Here is a 19,507-nt window from a genome sequence, read left to right as displayed (position 1 = left end):
TGTGGAGACACCAGAAAAGGGCATCTTGAGCCCCAGCTGTTGGGCCTTACATTCTGCTGGAGACGCAGGAAGGTATATTCTGGGGTAGTCGGAGTTTGATGCAATCACACACCAGATGGGGAAGAGAAGCCTGAGCTCATGAAAAGAGCATTGATAAAGGACAAGACTACATGTGGGCCTTGGCTGGATGGGAAGATGGGCTTAGAACAAGAATACTTTCATTCCTGTGCTTAAAAACACAAAGAGTGTTCTTTCAGTTCTTAACTTGAGCTGCTGACTGCTGGTGACAGTGGTGAAAATGGACTCCAGTGAGCAACCAGTGTTTTCTTTCTTTTTAAACTGACTCTTGGTATCATTAAAGAGAGATCTGGCCTGCCCAGAATGGGTAGACCAGATTCTAGGTGGGTAGCAGGGACTCATGAAATCTCTGCAAGATGACCAGACTGCTAAGTTGGGCAAATGAGTCAGGGGAGAGTTTCCTGATGCTTTGCTGCTTTCCTGGAGTCCAGGTCAACAACCAGTGACAGAGGATGATAGCCAGAAGCCACACCCCAGGAGCAGCACTTCATGGAGAAAACAGTTCATGGGTGAAGAACCAGGAGAAAGCCTGGTGCTATGAGGTGATGCTGACACTCTGGTGATACAATGGAATAAAAGGAAGAGCCTCAGGAAAACCACACCATTGTACATTTCATTGCCATGTTCCCCATCTAAACCCCTCTGACTCTGTCATTTTCAAAGAGAAAAATTAACAAGTCATTATTCCTACTTACCTTCAGATGTTGCTCTTATTCATAGCACAGGGTCACTCTAGTGTCATCATCGTTGAGATGTAGCCTATTTGGGGGCTGTCCTGTATGTCCTGTCACATCACGTGATAGAAACTTCATTTTTCCTAAGATGTTGACGACCGTATGAAAGGCAAGTATTCTCTGACTGATCCCAAAGCCCTCCCCTTTTCCTGGCTTTCACACACAGATGAGAGTGCCTGGGGCAGGATGGCAGTAACTTGAAGTTGTTCCCTGGCCTAAGTGTAATAATCCCTCTAATCAGAGGCAGGAAATGTTTATTTTGAGCTTAATCGAATGAGTCCGTTTAGTATAACTTTTAGGTCACTTTAAACTTTGGGTGTCCTATGTACTTCAAATAAGTAGAGTTTAAAGCAGTTGGAAACAAGTATCAGATGGACATGAATGAAATTTATACCTTCTCAGCTAGCAGGTTTTTGTGTGGCATTTTTGCTCTTTGGCTAATTCTGATTAGGTTAATACCTTCCCCCAAGAAAATACTTCTCCATTTTTATCCAAAGAAGGGTGGGCTCTACCCCTCTGTGGCCTGTAGAAGATTGTTATAAGAAATAGCAATGTGAAAACTCATTCTGTATTTTCTGTACCACTCTTGACATTGATGGAATTGACTGTGGCTGTAGGAATTTGGTTGGGATAAATCTAAATTTGGGGAAAAACTACAACAGGGTTGTTATTCTAGAGTAAGGCCTTGCACAATGGAAGGTGAAAGGGGAGAAAGCTGAGAAGGACTGAGAATGTGTGAAAGTTAATTTTTTAAACATGTTTCAGGTGATAATAATTATTGTTGCATAAGAATTTACATAATCAATCATAATTATTATTCAGATAAGACTTTCATGCTCTGTTGGTTGGCAGGTAAGTCTTCAGTGAAAGGAAAGATCCTCTCTTTTTCTTCTCCATACCTCTCTTTCACCTAACTCAGTGGAAAGTCTATGACACCAATTAAACAAGGCTCTGCCTGTAGTCTACATATGGTATGTCTGCCTGAGAGCTGGAGAATCCCACTCATGAGTGTCTTTTTAGTTTATTGTGATGATGGCTGCGCTTTCTTGATGAGGAAATAAAATTGATTAATAGTTTAGTTTGATAGTTAAGTTTCCCAAAGTGGTTGGATCTTTCCTTTCTTTTGACCCAAGAAGTATAATAGAGAAGAAGAACGGTTGCTTGCTGTTCGTTCTCAAAGATAATAAAACAGTTTACACAGTGGAAATAGAGAGGAGAAGGTATAATAACTTCAAGCAATCTCCCATCAATCCATCATGAACTCTACTTTTAGAACAGTTTTTAAATCAGCTTTAATTATGCCATTTTATAACTCAGAAGGTTTCTAGGTTCTTTATTTCTCACCTTTTTTTTCAGAACCATCTCTCTTCCTGCGTCACCACCCAGTCTCTCTCCTTCATACCCATATCCAAGTTTTTTCACTGCCGCATTCCTACCCTCCTCGTCCCCACAGGCAGTGGTCACTTTTGCTTGCCTCTGCCCTTCATGTGCGGAGAAGGCAATGGCAACCCACTCCAGTGTTCTTGCCTGGAGAATCCCAGGGACAGCGGAGCCTGGTGGGCTGCCATCTGTGGGGTCGCACAGAGTCGGACACGACTGAAGCGACTTAGCAGCAGCAGCGGCGGCAGCCCTTCATGTGTGTGCTTCTAACTTGCCAGGCCCTCTACTCCTCCCACCTTCTGCTGTCTTTCGCATAATTCAGATTCGTCTCAACCAAATCCCAAGGCAATGGCCATTTCCATCAATACCAGTTGTATTATGGAAAATAAAATACAGAAAGAGTTTTCTTATGGCCTTTTCTTATAATGATCTTCTGTAAGTGCTAAGGCCTGGATGATAGACATTTCTTCTCTAAGGGCCTAAGAAGCTAAGGGCGCAGATATGTAGGTTTCACGTGTGATTTGATACGAGACAGTTTAGCGTATAATGACAGAGCATTTTATGTTGCTTTGTATGATTTACTGTGTTCAATTCCTGGTGCCTAGAAACCAAGCCCATGGCTTATATCATCTTCCATATCCCCCAGTCACCTACCCTAGGTCTGGGCACCCAGGACAGACCTGTTGAGTTGATAAGTTATAAGATGGAGACATGGAGAGGAAAAGGAGATGCTACAAGTGTGAGGTCAGGCTCCCTGATTCCCTTAGATGTGGTACATTGAAGAAATCATTCATCCTGTCACTGGTGCATCAAAGGCAGACTGTTCCAAGTCCAGTCTTTTGTTGGGCAGTCATGTGAAATTGATTTAAATGCGACAGAATCTTTGCACATGTAAACAGCTAACAAACTATGGTGAATGTGTGTCCAAACAAATCCAGTTGGCAGGACATGCAGTGCTGCTGAGAGGAAGCCTCTGGCTATCCATCACACCTTGAAAGATGAACAGGGCGGGCCAGATTTTCCCTTCTAAGTTAGGAAAGGTTAGCACTCTGGGAAAATGGAGCCCAAAGGGAATTTCAAACACATGGTGTGGCCCTTCTAGCTTGCAGGTCGTTATTACCTATTCTTACCCTAAATGGCCATGACATATAATCTCTTTCCTAATTTTATTAGTTTACGTACTATCACAAGACCATAACTTTTTAGGCATTCAGGTGTGACTAAGGGAGGAGGAGATAGAATAAGGCTTTTAAAATCTTTGATTACCTCAGAAAACGTATTTGCTTACTTTACCAGGAAGTTGGATTTTTTGTCTTGTTGTGTTTTCTACCCATGCCAAGAGGGGATTAATGAATGAGTAGCTGCTGGGTTTGCCAGCTTTCTTTTGATTTCAGTTTATGTAATTAAGCAGTTCCCAGAATGACTTCAGGTTCTCACTCTGCATCAAAACATGCTTCTCAAATGGGTTAGGTGTGGAGACCAGAAATAATCCAGACTCACTGAATGGAGGGAGGAGGAGTGAAAAACTTCTCTTGCTCTAAAAGCAGTCCCTCCTGTGTCAAAAGAGTTGACCATGCTTTGGGGCCATGCACATTGAGCTGTATTGAGTAGAAAAGTAATTAAAACTGAAGTTCAAATGGGCTAAAGTTAGAATAACTCGAAATGAGGTTAACAATAGAAATAATATGGGGAAATCAACTCTTCTTAACAATTGAATTTCTAGTAACCAGAGTCTTCTCCATGGTAGGCATTCAGGACTTCATGCGTTCACCAAAGACACTCTAGGAACCCACTGTGTTTCAGGCTCCATTCTAGTTGCTGGGGATACAGTGAGAAGCTAATGAGAACCCCTCCCTTAAGGTGCTAACATGGAGTGAATGTTGGATGAGCAGATTTTTATTGAGCACCTCTGAGCTAGTAGTGGCCGTGGCATTGCTGGGAAGTCTAAGGTTATGTTCCTCAAGGAACTGGCCGTCTCATGTGGAGGTGAAATCATCTATCCATGGAACCAAAGAACTGTTCAAAGCTGTCCCAAATACTGGCTGCTGAAACAGACAGACCCCTTGAGGGTGAAATGGTCAGATTGGGCACTCATGGGCACTTTCTATAGGCAGGAGGTTCACTGCAGTAGGCTGACTCATCTTGAAGCCTTTAACTCCCTAAGCAGTAAGAGACTGCAGATACAAATATCAGAGCATCTTTTGATTTTGTTTCTCTTATAGCCCCCTGAGCTGTTTAGTTATTCTATCCACATTATGCTTGTTTTAAAGGGAATTATAGGCACTTTTCTTTGGGGTTAGGCTAATTCCCTTAGAAACCAACAGGGTAGAGTTACCAACAGTTCCCACCCTCATGCAGTATACAGACTACTGAGAGAGAAAGACATAAATCAATGACACAAAGCAACCCCCCACTGGAGAGTGTCGCATGTAAGAGGAGGTTGTGACCTGGTCAGAAAAGTCAGGGACAGCTTCCTAGAAGAAAAGATGGCTGCACTGAAATCTGAAGGATGAGGAGGAATTAATTAGGTGAAAGGTCAGGGGGACACATGCCAAGCAGAGGGAGCAGCGTGAGCAAAGGCCCTGTGGCAGGAGGGAGTTTTCCATTGAGGCGAAGGGAACAGCTGGGAGTAAAATGACTGAGAATTGGATAGGGCCAGATCACACTAGCCATGCGGCATATTAGGGAGTTTTCTATTTATTCCAAGAGTAATATGAAACCCTTGAAAGGATCAGTAGAATGAAGAAAGGAAGGGGGATACCCTGTAATAAGATTTTCATTTCAGCAGGGTAACTCTGCCCACAGTGTGGTCAGTGTTTGGTGTGGGGATTGGAATCAATGTAGGGAGCACCAGTGAGAAGGCACTTGCAAGAATCTCAACCAGAGATGATAACTGCTTGGGCCAGAATGGTGGCCACAATGGTGGCAGCAACAGAAGGAAGTAGGCAAATGTAACAGGTACAAAGGTAATAAGTGCAAAGGTACAAAAGGTAAAAGCAATAGGACTTGGTGATGGATATGAGGGATAAAGAGGAGGCGGGTATTGAGAATGGCTTTTCAGGTTTCTGACTTATACACTTGGCTGGATGGTGAAGCCCTGCCCTGAGACAGGCACCCTGGATGAGGACCAGTTTGCCAGGGGAAGATTATGAAGCAGTTTTGAACATGTTGGGTTTGAGTGCCTTTGAGGCATCAGAGAGAGATGTCAGAAACACAACTGGGTAAATGGGTTCCCAGATTGGAGGAGAGGTCTAGGATGGAGGGAGATGTTTGTGAGTCATCAGTGTCAAGGTGCATTAGACACCGTGGGTGTGGATGAGATCACTCAGCGAGTACAGAAAGGGGAGGAGAGGGGAGGGCGTCCAACCTCGCCTTGTGGGATTCCAACACCTAATGGCTGGGGAAGGGAGAAGCCTACAAAAGCAGGCAGAACAAACCTGCCAGAACCACAGGGAGAATAGCAGCTGAAAGCCAAGGAAAGCAAGCATTTGTTGGAAGAGGAGGTCATCAGGGGAAAATAATGCTGAAAGGATAGGGGAAATGAAGACTCAATAATGCAATAATAACTATCATACCACTAGCTTTAATACTATAGTAATAATCATCATTGACAGTCTTTATGGAGCCCCAATTATGAGCCAGGCACTTTAACATATAATTTAATCCTCATAAGAATTTTGTAAGGCAGGTCCTGTTATCATCCTCATTTTCACAGTAGAGAACATTGAGCACAGAGAGCTGAAGTCATTTGCCTGAGGTCACACAGCCAGTGAGTGAAGAAATCAGGGTGGAAGCTCTTCTTTCTCACTCCATGGCCCCTGTCCTTAAATGCCTTGTGTCTGGTGTTGGGGAATAAAAAGCAGCCAGGGAGGCAGGGTGGGGAGGGGAGATTTAGAAATTTGGATTCTTTCAAGCAAAGGCAAGAAAATGTTCCATGGTTGCTAAAGCCCAAGTCCAAGTTGGTGAGCAGGAACTGGTATTGCAGCAACTGTTGCTGATGATGGTTCAGCTAGATCAGGGCAGTGTTGGATGCGTGACAAGGCTATATTTGCCATGGGAAAGCCTTGCTCCAAGTCCTCTAGGGCATTGGTTCTCAAAGTGCGAGCTCCGGGCCAGCAGCCTAACATCACCTGGGAACTAAGAGATGCAGATTCTCAGGCTCCAACCGAGACTGTCTGAACCAGAAACTCTGCGGGGCAGAAGGAGCGGAGGAGGAATCCATGTTCTAACAAACCTCTGTGAGATTCTGATGCACAAGTTTGAGAACCTTGTTCTTAGGAGACCCTTGAAAAAGAGGAAAACCATAATAACATATGATCCATATATCTCACCTTGGCAGCAACCAGATGGGAGAGTACTTCTTAACCCTGGCTGCCCACTGTAATCACATGAGGAGCTTTGAGAACTAATATTGCCGGAGTCTACCCTCAGAAATTCTGGTTTCATTAGGTTGGCATTGACTTGATCATTTGAAATTAGGATTTGAATGGGGGATAGATGATCAAATGAATGGTTGGCTTCTGAACACTTCTGAGTACCCGGTTGGACCTGGGGGAGAAAACAAGGCAGGCTTTGAAGGGGAAGGTCAATACAAATGGAAGCTAGATCTTAGGCGCTTTGTGAATACCAGTAAAGCTTGAATAATTCTGGAGGTCGTGCTGGGGAGAGAGTCTGAATTTATAACAATTCTAAAGGATGACTTAGTTTAAAAGAGATGCCAATTATAAAGTAGATATGTGGTCAAGACTGCTCCATGAATAAAATATTATTTTTCAGTTCAGTTCAGTTCACTTGCTCAGTCATGTCTGGCTCTTTGCGACCCCATGGACTGCAGCACGCCAGGCCTCCCTGTCCATCACCCACTCCCAGAGTTTACTCAAACTCATGTCCATTGAGTCGGTGATGCCATCCAACCATGTCATCCTCTGTCTTCCCCTTATCCTCCCACCTTCAATCTTTCCCAGCATCAGGGTCTTTTCAAATGACTCAGTTCTTCGCATCAACTGGCCAAAGTATTGGAGTTTCAACTCAGCATCTGTCCTTCCAGTGAATATTTAGGACTCATTTCCTTTAGGATGGACTGGTTGGATCACCTTGCAGTCCAAGGGACTCTCAAGAGTCTTCTCCAACACCACAGTTCAAAAGCATCAATTCTTCGATGCTCAGCTTTCTTTATAGTCCAGCTCTCACATCCATACATGACTACTCCAAAAACCATAGCTTTGACTAGATGGACCTTTGTTGCAAAGTAATGTCTGCTTTTTAATAAGCTGTCTAGGTTGGTCACAACTTTTCTTCCAAGGAGAAGTGTCTTTTAATAATATCATGGCTGCAGTCACCATCTGCAGTGATTTTGGAGCCCCCCAAAAGAAAGTCTGTCGCTGTTTCCACTGCTTCCCCATCTATTTGCCATGAAATGATGGGACTGTATGCCATGACCTTAGTTTTCTGAATGTTGAACTTTAAGCCAACTTTTTCACTCTTCTCTTTCACTTTCCTCAAGAGGCTCTTTAGTTCCTCTTGGCTTTCTCCCATAAGAGTGGTGTCATCTGCATATCTGAGGTTACTGATATTTCTCCCGGCAATCTTGAGTCCATCTTGTGCTTCATCCAGCCCAGCATTTCTCATGAGGTACTCTACATTTAAGTTAAATAAGCAGGGTGACAATATACAGCCTTGACGTACTCCTTTTCCTATTTGGAACCAGTCTGTTCCATGTCCATTTCTAACGGTTGCTTCTTAACCTGCATACAGATTTCTCAGGAGGCAGGTCAGGTGGTCTGCTATTCCTATCTCTTGAAGAAGTTTCCACAGTCTGTTGTGATCCACACAGTCAAAGGCTTTGGTGTAGTCAATAAAGCAGAAGTAGATGTTTTTCTGGAATTTTCTTGCTTTTTTGATGAGCCAACGGATGCTGGCAATTTGATCTCTAGTTCTTCTGCCTTTTCTAAAACCAGCTTGAAAATCTGGAAGTTCACGGTTCACATACTATTGAAGCCTGGCTTGGAGAATTTTGAGCATCACTTTGCTAGCGTGTGAGATGAGTACAATTGTGCAGTAGTTTGAGCATTCTTTGGCATTGCCTTTCTTTGGGATTGGAATGAAAACTGACCTTTTCCAGTCCTGTGGCCACTGCTGAGTTTTCCAAATTTGCTGGCATATTGAGGGCAGCACTTTCACAGCATCATCTTTTCAGATTTGAAATAGCCCAACTGGAATTTCATCACCTCCACTAGCTTTGTTCGTAGTGATGCTTCCTAAGGCCCACTTGACTATGCATTCCAGGATGTCTGGCTCTAGGTGAGTGATCACACCATCGTGATTATCTGGGTCATGAAGATCTTTTTTGTATAGTTCTGCTGTGTATTCTTGCCACTTCTTAATATTTTCTGTTTCTGTTAAGTCCATACCATTTCTGTCCTTTATTGTGCCCATCTTTGCATGAAAAGTTCCTTTGGTATCTCTAATTTTCTTGAAGGGATCTCTAGTCTTTCCCATTCTGTTGTTTTCCTCTATTTCTTTGCACTGATCACCGAGGAAGGCTATTTTTTTTTTTTTTTTTTTAATCTCTCCTTGCTATTCTTTGGAACTCTGCATTCAAATGGATGTATCTTCCCTTTCCTCCTTTGCCTTCTCTTCTCTTCTTTCCACAGCTATTTGTAATGCCTCCTCAGACAACCATTTTCCCTTTGTGCATTTATTTTTCTTGGGGATGGTCTTGATCACTGCCTCCTGTACAATGTCATGAACCTCTGTCCATAGTTCTTCAGGCACTCTGTCTATCAGATCTAATCCCTTGAATCTATTTTTCACTTCCACTGTATAATCATAAGGGATTTGATTTAGGTCAAACCTGAATGGTCTAGTGGTTTTCCCTACTTTCTTCAATTTAAGTTTGAATTTAGCAATAAGGAGTACATGATCTGAGTCACAGTCAGTTCCCAGTCTTGTTTTTGCTGATTGTATAGAGCTTCTCCATCTTTGGCTGCAAAGAATATAATCATTATTATAATCTGATTTCGGTATTGACCATCTGGTGATGTCCATGTGTATAGTCTTCTCTCGTGTTTTTGGAAGAGGGTGTTTGCTATGACCAGTGAGTTTTCTTGGCAAAACTCTATTAGCCTTTGCTAATTGTGATTTTTACTCAGTCTTAATTGAAATGATTCTACTAATTTTAATCAAAGATAATATGTGACACCCTCCTAGCAGCTTTGCTGAGACTGTGTCTATATGTTAAGAATGTGCTCTGACGCTCCGGCCTCTCAAACCTCACTGCTTCTTCTTTGCTCCATGGACCTTCCTCCGTGGCTGACCTGGTCAGTTTACCGGTCCCCAAGCACTGTCACACTGTTCCCATGTCCTGGTATTTGTTGGTGCCTCCCCCTATCTCCTCCTCCTCTCAGGGAGGGCCTATCTCCTTCTAGAATCCTCCATGGACCCCCAGTTCAGAGAATTCCCCTTTCTCCTAATCCTTTTAGCACCAAATATCTTTAAGGCCCTCTGGTCCTATTTAGTTTTCATCATTCTACACATTTCCCATCTCTGGCCCTGGATCATAAGCCTTATGTTTAAGGCTTATAACCCCACCCCCAACATTCAGGACAGTGATGACTTACAACTTTTGGCCTCCTGCCCAGCACAGCACCCCATACTCTACAGGCTCAGGAAATAGTAATCAAGAAACTGTACAAAAAGTGAATTTCAGTCCCTCTTCTTCCCACATCATCATGATGTGCAGATAAGAAGGCACCACCCCCAATGAGATGTGATTATGGTTTGGCCATTCTTGAGGGCAAAATCCATTTGTTAGCACACCAAGGTGGAGATCCCAGAGGGAGCATCCTCCAAAGTGAGACGTGGCCCCCTCCACGGGAGGGGCTCTCACCATCTCATTAGTCCATGTTGTTTTGTATTATGTTCCAGGACTGCCTTAGCAGCACCACAAACTTGGTGGTTTAAAATAACAGAAGTCTCTCCTCTCACATTTCTGGAGGTCAGACGTCTGAGACCAGTGTCACTGAGCCAGAGTCCAAGTGTTGATGGAGCCATGCTCCCTCCAGAGGCTCCAGGACAGACCCTTCCCTGCCTCTTCCAGCTTCTGGCGGCTCCAGCTTCTGGCAGCACCACCTTCCTTGGCTTGTGGCCACTTCATTCCAATCTCTGCTTCCTTGGTCACACCGCTTTCTCCTCCCTTCTCAAATCTCCCTCTACCTCCCTCTTATAAGGACGTTTGTGACTGCATTTAAGGCCCATGCTGGTGATCCAAAATAATCTCCCCAACTCAAGATCCTTAACTTCATCACAACTGTTCTTTTTTGCCATCTCAGGTAACATTTACACATTAAGGGATTAGGACTGGGATATCTTTGGAGCAGCCGTGTTGTAACCTACCACACAGACAAAGGTAACTGGAGCCTCCAAAGGGACAGAGACTTATCCAAGGTCACACTTCAAGGTTGTAACAGAAATTAGACAGAGATCCCGGTCTTCTTTCTGTCAATCTTGGACTCCTCTCACTAGAACATGCTGGTTCCTGTGAAAGTAAGACAAAGGTCTTAGAATAACACTTCATACTCTGATTCCTTGTCTTCTCTCTGGAACACGTGCTACTAGAATTCCCCCACCTGTGCACCCTGCCCCCGCTGGAGTCCCAGTTCCATTACTTTGAACTCACTGTACATTTGCTGGCCTGTGTGGGCAGCTGCAATGGACTCACTAAATGGCATTTTCTCCTCTCCCTTCAGGACCGCCTCTTTTTTGTCATGGAGTATGTGAATGGTGGGGACCTCATGTTCCAGATTCAGCGCTCCCGAAAATTCGATGAGCCTCGTTCTCGGTTCTACGCTGCAGAGGTTACATCAGCTCTCATGTTCCTCCACCAACATGGAGTCATCTACAGGTACCTCTCCTCACCTCCTCTCTTCCCTAGAAGTGAAAAAATAGAGAGTTCTCCGGATGCTTGAACTGACTTTTGGCTTCCAGCCAACTGGTCTCTTAGCAACTCGCTTTAAATTAGTTGTTTGTTTCAATTTGCTTACAGAGGGCTTTTTTGGGGGCTGTTTATCACTGTAAATGTTAATATTTGAATAGCCCTGGGAGATCTGATCCGCTGTTTGTGCCAGTTTTGATTGAAAACTTAAGCAGGACATTTTAAAGGCCCAGTGCCAAGTAACCTTGGGGTGACCTTCATTTCTCTCCCCCCTGCCACCCCAACCCTCTTCCTTGAACATCAGGGCATTCTCTGTACTTTTTCCTTCTGTGCCATGAACTTCCTCCCCTTCCCAACCTCTTGCCACTTCCTGAGTTTGTTTGGCTTAGTTGTCTCCAGCAGATAGAATCAGAGAAGGAGGAGTTCCTTGGGGGGTCTCAGGGTTTATGATCTAGGAGGGAAGAGGGGAGGGGAACTAGACAGTATCTAACAGGAAGTGACTCTCTGCAGATCATCCAGTCCCTTGTTACTGCCTTGTCCCCCTTCCAAGAAAACATGGAACACACACACACACACACACACACACACACACACACACACACATACACACACAAATTTTCCAGTAAGAGAGCAGTACTACTTACGCAGGCTCTTCTGTGAGGTCAGGAATTCTGGGAGGAGTAAATATTTATAATTAGCAACAAGGACACTAAAGTTCCTTCAGGTTTTTTTCAATGATTGTCAATTTCTTTACTTAGATTTTGCGTCCTCCTTTTTCCTTCAATTGGGTTGAAGAATAGCTGGCTTGATTCAACCCAAAACTAATCCCTCACCAGAACTTCACTGGCCCCACTCTGGAAGCAATGCCCTAACTAAAAAAAAATGTTCTCCAAGGGTTTATGAAACCAACCCTCAGCTTCTTTAAGTCCCTCTGCTCAAAAATAGTCAGTGGCTCCCCATGGCCTGCATAACAAAGCCCATACTTTCTAGCCTGCTATTATGGTCCTCCCCGTCACAGGTCCACATATTTGTTTGCTGTTACTGCGTAACAAATTACCATAAATGCAGTGGCTTAAAGCATTGATTATTTCACAGTTCCCACAGGGCAGAAGTCTAGGCACAGCGTACCTGGGTCTCTCTGCTGTGATCAAGGTGTCAACCAGGCTGCTTTCTTGTTGAAGTTTGAGCTCCTCTTCCAGGCTCACATGTTATGGGCAGAATTCATTTCCTTGCAAATGGAGAATACACGTGCCTTCCTCATGGTCAGCAGGAGTGAAAGCCTTTCCTGCTTTGAGTCTCTAACTTCAGGGAGGCCTGGACCCTCTTTGAAAAGGATCACTTTATTAGTTTGGGCCCACCCAGGCTAATCTCCCTTTTAACTCAAAGTTGAATCATTTAGGGACCTTAATTATGCCTGCAGATCCCTTGTCCCTTGCCCTATGATGTCTTATAATTGCGAGTGATGTCACATCCCTTTCCACATTGTTTTGGTTGGAGGTAAGTCACAGTTTCTCCACCATACACAAGGGGAAGGGGTTATGGGATTATACCAGAGTGTGAAACATTGGGGGTCACCTTAGATTATGTCTACTACAGCCCAGTACACCTCACTTCCTGTGATCTCTTGAATCTACCAAGGTTCTTGCATGTGTATGTGCTAAGTCACTTCAGTAGTGGCCAACTCTGTGCAACGTTATGGGCTGCAGCCTGTCAGGCTCCTCTCTCCATGGGATTCTCCAGGCAAGAATACTGGAGTGAGTTGCCATGCCCTACTCCAGGGGATCTTCCTGACCCAGAAATCGAACCTGAATCTCTTACATATCCTGCATTGGCAGGCAGGTTCTTTACCACTAGTGCCACGTGGGAACCCAAGGTTCTTAGCTTGCGTCAAGCTCATCTGACAATTCCCTACTTTCTTGTTCTTCTGTCCTCCTCTTTCCAGCCTGGAAGCCTCATGCAATACTGCCTGCCTGCTGGAAACCTGGTCCCACCAGACAGAGCAAGTCTCTCCATCCACCACTTTATTTGCAATTTGGGGATGTCACACCTTCTCCCACCTTCTCCCTTAGGACCATGGCTGCTTCTTTATTAACCCATTGACCTTCTTATTTTACATCCTCTTATTATCTTGCACATAGTAAATGATCAAGAAATGACCCTTGGCTTCAGTTTAAATTCCTAATCTCTGCCTCCAAAGCAGCTTGCGGACTAGTTAGAGATACTAGCGTTAGATATGTGAAAATATCACCCATATTACAATGCAGTGCACTCTTAGGAGCCAGTGACTAGAAGAATTGTCATTCACTGAGATATCATCCCTATCTACTCCCAATCAGAGTGGGTATAATCACCCGCAGTTTACCAGCAGAGATTCAGAGATTCCCCTTAAATAGTGGGTGGGGCAAAAGGTTTGTTCCAGTTTTGCCATAACATCTTAGAGAAAAACCCAAACAATCTTTTTGGCCAACCCAATAATTTGCCCAAGGCCATGTTCAGTAAGTGACAGACTTAGGAAGTGTAACTGATCAGTAGGCTCCTGCTGTACATCATGACACTTGTTATGGGCCTGTCAAGTCCAAGTCCATACTCTTGCTAGTCATTCCTGGTACTCCAAAACTTGACTTTTCCTTACATTTCTAGTTTCTTTTCCTTTCTGCTTCCCTAGATGAATGCTTGCCTCTCACCTCACCTGTGAACACTTTTGTTCTAGTGACTTTTGTGAGCCATAGTTGTCCCCTCTCTTTCTCTCCTTTCCACTTCCCTGGCCATTTCTCCTTAATCTCTATATAACATGGCCTGATCCTTCTCCCTTCCAACCCCCATCCTCTAAATACTGGTTTTTCCCAAGGCCTTCATCCCTAAATACTCTCCCTGAGCAATTTCAGCAGTTGCCTGTCTCCAAATGACACCTGTGTGCCCAAGACTCCCATATCACTGTCTCCAGCCCCAGTTCTCTCCAGATCCCTGCACAAGACTACTCTCTCAAGATGATCTCCAAGGCTTTATACTTGCTTTCTCAGGTAGTTTGCAAGAGTTTACTGACCTGAGTCACTCACTGCCTCTTGCTTTTCTCCCTCCTATCTTGTCTACCTCCCTCTCCATTGCAGTCCAGTGTTCTTTCAAAGTACAGGCGGATGGTCACATGGTGCCCTTCTTAGCATCCTTCTACCTTCACTAGATAAAGCACAGCCCCTTTTGCTGGCCATCAGAATCCATCAGCCCTGGCCCTGGGGCTGCTCTGCATGGCTGCGTGACTTGGGCATGGCATGGGAGGGAGGGGCCCAGGTGGTAAGTGGGAGCTGGCACCCAGGTCTGTTCTGCTAGTGCATCTGGCTTCAGCCTGAGGAAGAAATGCTTTCTCTACCTAGAAGAGACCCCTTTTTTTGTTTCTCACAAAGACACCATGCGTGCTAAAAGGGCCCTGGTGGCCCCCAACGATCTTTTAATCCTTATCACTATTCCCCCAACTGTGTAGCCCACCCTCTATGCCCTCCAGATGAGACCATTCTCCCCCAAATGCCTTTCTCTTTCATTTCTCCAAGTCTTTGTCTCCACTGTCCCTACAGTTCCCTTGTTCCCAATCTGCATCTTGCTCAGTGAGGAGCTTCTAGGTCACATCTATGGTCTGACTGTCTAAGAGTCCCTGGTTTAAAAAAAAAAAAAAAAGGTAGATTTCAGAATACTAGATGAGGGGACTAGATCAGGATATAGATGGGGAAAGAATGGCCATGAGTTGATGATTGCTGAGACTGGGTGTTGGGTACATGGGGCTTCACTATTGTGTCTGCTTTTGTGAATGTTTTAAATTTGCCATAATAATCATAATTTTTTTCTTAAAGAATAGCAATTCCAGGGTAACATTCCTAGAGTCTTTGATTCATTAGGTCTGGTATGGGATTCAGGAATCTGTACTTTCTTAAAGAATTCCTCAGGTGACTTGGGGACCACAGGTATAGAAAAGTTCTGTTCTGCTTTCAGGACTGTGTAAGATGCCCCTGTTCTGGGAGGCTACCCTAACCACTCAGCCTGTCATGGGGATCATGCCTCCCCTGGGCGACAGCATCTCTCTGGTTCAAGCTGGTTCCCTTTGCCAGCCTTGTATTTTTACTTAAGATGCCTATTTTGTGATTGAAAACTCCATGCAGGCATGCTTACCTGGCCGGCCTAGGTTGTTATGCTGCTTGTAGTAAGCGTTCACTAAATACTTGTTTTCATCTCTAATGCTCCAGAACCCTGCAGTCCAGCTGGGTTGCTACCTCATCAGTTTAGTTCAGTTCAGTCCCTCACTCATGTCCAGCTCTTTGCAACTCCATGGACTGCAGCATGCCAGGCCTCCCTGTCCATCACCAACTTCCAGAGTTTACCCAAACTCATGTCCATTGAGTCAGTGATGCCATCCAACCATCTCATCCTTTGTCGTCCCTTTCTCCTCCCACCTTCAGTCTTTCCCAGCATCAGGGTCTTTTAAAATGAGTCAGCCATTTGCATGAGGTGGCCGAAGTATTGGAGTTTCAGCTTCAACATCAGTCCTTCCAAGGAACACTCAGGACTGATCTCCTTTAGGATGGACTGGTTGGATCTCCTTGCAGTCCAAGGGACTCTCAAGAGTCTTCTCCAACACCACAGTTCAAAAGCATCAATTCTTCAGGACTCAGCTTTCTTTATAGTCCAACTCTCATATCCATACATGACTTCTGGAAAAACCATAGCCTTGACTAGAGGGACCTTCGTTGGCAAAGTAATGTCTCTGCTTTTTAATATGCTGTCTAGGTTGGTCCTAACTTTCCTTCCAAGGAGTAAATGTCTTTTAATTTCATGGCTGCAGTCACTATCTGCTACCTCATACCTGTTCACTTTTGAAAGTCTGTGTTGGAAGCATCTGTTGGAACACATAGTTTTTCTTCCTTGACCCTGAATTGCCCCATTCCTGCATGTTTCTCATTTCATAGATGAATTAGGACCACGTGATCTCTCTTTCCCATGCGCCTTTGTTTGAAGCTGCCGGCACACGGGTTGTATGATACATGTCTCTGCCTGTTCGCCTGTGAAGCCCAGATGGCAACCGTATTTTGAGTGGTGCAGGGTTTATCTGGGAGGTTGGCAAGACTAAATTTTGCAGGAGGAACCTCATTGCCAAAGTTGAGATAGAATTTTCCAGCCTTCCTGCTGGAGGTTATACACAAACTAATTAGTGGCTAATTGGCCAGGGTTCCGGAACTAAGGGAAGAAGTTGTCCCTCTGGCCAAGGGCTCACACTAGAAGGTGAGTCCAGGCTGACAAGCAGGCTACTCTCCTCTGGGTCTCTCTGGTCAGGTTCCCCACCTGGGTGGCGCAGGGCACTGTTTCTGTTTCCTCTGCTCAGCACTCCTAGGAATTCTCTGTGTGCTGGAGTGGGAGCAGATGTTAGCTCACTGTGGGTCCACACTTCCTAACTATGGCTTTTAAACATTTCTTCTCCTCCCTTATGCCTTCACACACACCATGATGGGGGAAGTTTTAAGGGGCAGATATTCTTCTGAAATTTGATGTAGGGAACTTTCTCCTACTGTGCACCATGCTCAGAGCTTATCTGTTTTCCTCTGAGCTGCTCAGGACAGCAGCTGAGTCTCAGGATACTCATCTGTCCATGGGACAAGGAAGCGAGAGGATGGGATCTGCCTCAGACACAGAGGGCAATGGGGGCCCTGGGAAGAGAACCAGAGGCTTGGCAGACAGAAAGGCATCTTCTTCCACAGTCAGTTACCGCAGCAGAGGGTGGTAAAGAACATGGCTTCTGCCCCTCTGGCCAAGTGTCTTAACACTAGAAGAATGAATTCTTTCCTTTGTTTTGATAGAACTAAATTCCTGTGTTTCTATATTACAGCAGTAATAGTTATAGGAAAAATCAAAATTTAAACAGAAAAGTAAAATCAGTTTTCTCTTCACCAAACTCATAACCAGCCAGGGCAAAACAGATGAAGAGTTGCTAGAGAATCCTTCAAAAAATCTTGAGCAAGTGATTGGATCTCTTTATGAGTGGCTTCCATGTGAGATTCAGATAATACCTGCCTTGTCTCCTCTCTAAGGTAGTTGAGTGTGGTCATGACAAGTTGAACTATACAGGTAAAAGTGAAGGATGTGAAAAGAAGGGGAAATGATGAGGTATTTATGTCAGGTATCATTGATGATTAACTTTTGTCACATTGAGCACTAAAATTTGGTCTTTAACCAGCAGGAGAGGAAGTTGTAAGTTATAAAGCTCTCCTGCTCCTTTAATTCTCCAAGATTGTCAATCCTCAGTGAGTCTTCACCATCACCCCCCAAGAGTTGGTCTATGCCTGATGCCAGAACTGAGAGGCCATAGTGGACAGGAGAGAAAAGGGCGTTTCTGCTTTGGTCCTGTCTAGGTCACTCTACTCAAGAGGTGCTTAGAAAAGGTTTTCATGTTGATGATGATGTTTATAAAAGTCAGTGAAAAATTAAGAGCAGGAAACAAAGATTTAATTCAGACTCAGATAACCCTGAATGTGAAATGTCTAGTCCTCTCCAGGGCTGGGGGAAGAAGCCCAAAGGAGGAACTTGGGAAGGATTTCCCTAGAAAAAGCTGGAGACAAAAGTCTCTGACTATGCTCTCCACGTCTGGCCTACCCAGGAAATGCATACAGAGTTGTGATGTGCTCTGTAGTCTTGCCTTCCTGGTGGTCTATGGGGGAGATTGTGAGCCTAATTTGGGGAATGATAGCCTGCCTTGATCCTTGGAAACCTTTCCTGCCATGGCCACATGTAGGTGTTTCCTGAGATGAAGGTCTCTGGTTAAAGGCTATGTTAATAACTGGAAGGTCTAATATTTAGAGTCTCGTCTTCTTTCCGTTATGTTTCCAATGTAGCTAATGTTCATACAAAACAGAGGATGGGGAGGGATTGGGGAGATCCCTCCTTCTTTCCTACTCAGTTTCCTAAGACCTGGCCCTTGGAAAATCTCGTGGGGATCTTTGCCCCCACTGAGCACTGTTCTCAGCTGTCAGCATTCTCCCACCCATTGTAGAAGATGATACTTTAATGCTTTAGTGTAAAACTCCTAAGGATCTAAGGGTTGAGTGTGTGATGAGATGATATCAGTTCCCATGGCAGGAATCGTGGTGTGAATGTTAGATCAAAGGGGACCTCAGAGGCTATCTCATCCAACTCCATTTTATAGATACAGAACTTGGAAACCGAAACCAGGCAGTAACTTACTCAGGTTTACACAGTGAGGTGTTGTAAAGCTTAGGTGTTATTTTAATCAGAGATATACATTAAGATTCATATAGTTCTACCAGATGCTTAAAGAAATGAAAATCTGCGATGAACATTGGGGTACACGTGTCTCTTTCAGATCTGGTTTCCTCGGTGTGTATGCCCAGGAGTGGGATTGCTGGGTCATATGGCAGTTCTATTTCCAGTTTTTTAAGGAATCTCCACACTGTTCTTCATAGTGGCTGTACTAGTTTGCATTCCCACCAACAGTGCAAGAGGGTTCCCTTTTCTCCACACCCTCTCCAGCCTCCAATGAATAAAAATAAATGAAAAAAAAAGAAAAGAAAAGAAATGAAAATCTGTTTTCTGCCCTTCCTCTCCAACAATTTCCCCTTCCACAAAGATACCCGCTTGCAATTCTTTTACCTTACCCTTCTAGTATTTCTAAATAAAAGGGTTTTTTCCTTTCTTATAGCTGATTGGATTCTGGTATATGCAAAGTGATTCAAAGTGACCAAATATATATATTTGGTCTTTTCCATATTCTTTTCTATCATGCTTTATTACAGGATATTAAATATACTTCCCTGTGCTTTACAGTAGGACCTTGTTGTTTATATATTTTAAATGTAACAGTTTGCACCTGCTAATCCCAAACTCCTAATTTATCCTGTCTTCAACCCCTTTCCTCTTGGGTGCCCATAAGTTTGTTTTCTGCCTGTGAGGCTACTTCTGTTTTGTAAATGAATTCATTTGTATCATAATTTAGATTGCACATATAAGTGATGTCATATGATATTTGTCTTTCTCTGTCTTACTTCACTTAGTCTGATAATCTCTAGGCCATCCATGTTGCTGCAAATGGCATGATTTCATTCTTTTTTATGACTGAATAATATTCTAGTGTGTGTGTGTGTGTGTGTGTGTGACATGTACCAAATGATCTTTATCTATTCATCTGTTGATGGAATTTAAGTTGCTTCCATGCCTTGGCTATTATAAATTGTGTTGCTATGAACATTGGAGTTTATGTATCTTTTTGAATTAGACTTTTCTTCATACATGTGCCCAAGAGTGGGATTGTTAGAGCATATGGTAACTCTATTTTTAGTTTTTAAAGAGCCTCTGTACAGTTTTCCTCTATTTCTTTGCATTGATCACTGAGGAA

General features: G+C 44.0%; 1 protein-coding gene across 2 annotated transcripts in view; it reads left to right on the top strand.

The window, feature by feature from the left end:
* The window catches only part of PRKCE (protein kinase C epsilon), a 532,535-nt gene that overhangs the window by 430,564 nt on the left and 82,464 nt on the right, over window positions 1-19,507 (top strand). For both annotated transcript variants that reach the window (XM_061155486.1, XM_061155485.1), the window contains one exon: window positions 10,940-11,094. In XM_061155486.1, coding sequence (XP_061011469.1) covers window positions 10,940-11,094 — 155 coding nt within the window. The remainder of the gene's footprint in view (window positions 1-10,939; window positions 11,095-19,507) is intronic.

Source organism: Dama dama, chromosome 11, assembly GCF_033118175.1.
Source record: "Dama dama isolate Ldn47 chromosome 11, ASM3311817v1, whole genome shotgun sequence".
In the NCBI taxonomy this organism is placed as follows: domain Eukaryota; kingdom Metazoa; phylum Chordata; class Mammalia; order Artiodactyla; family Cervidae; genus Dama; species Dama dama.
The sequence above is the reverse complement of the archived record's forward strand: the minus strand, read 5'-3'. Positions and strand labels throughout refer to the sequence as shown.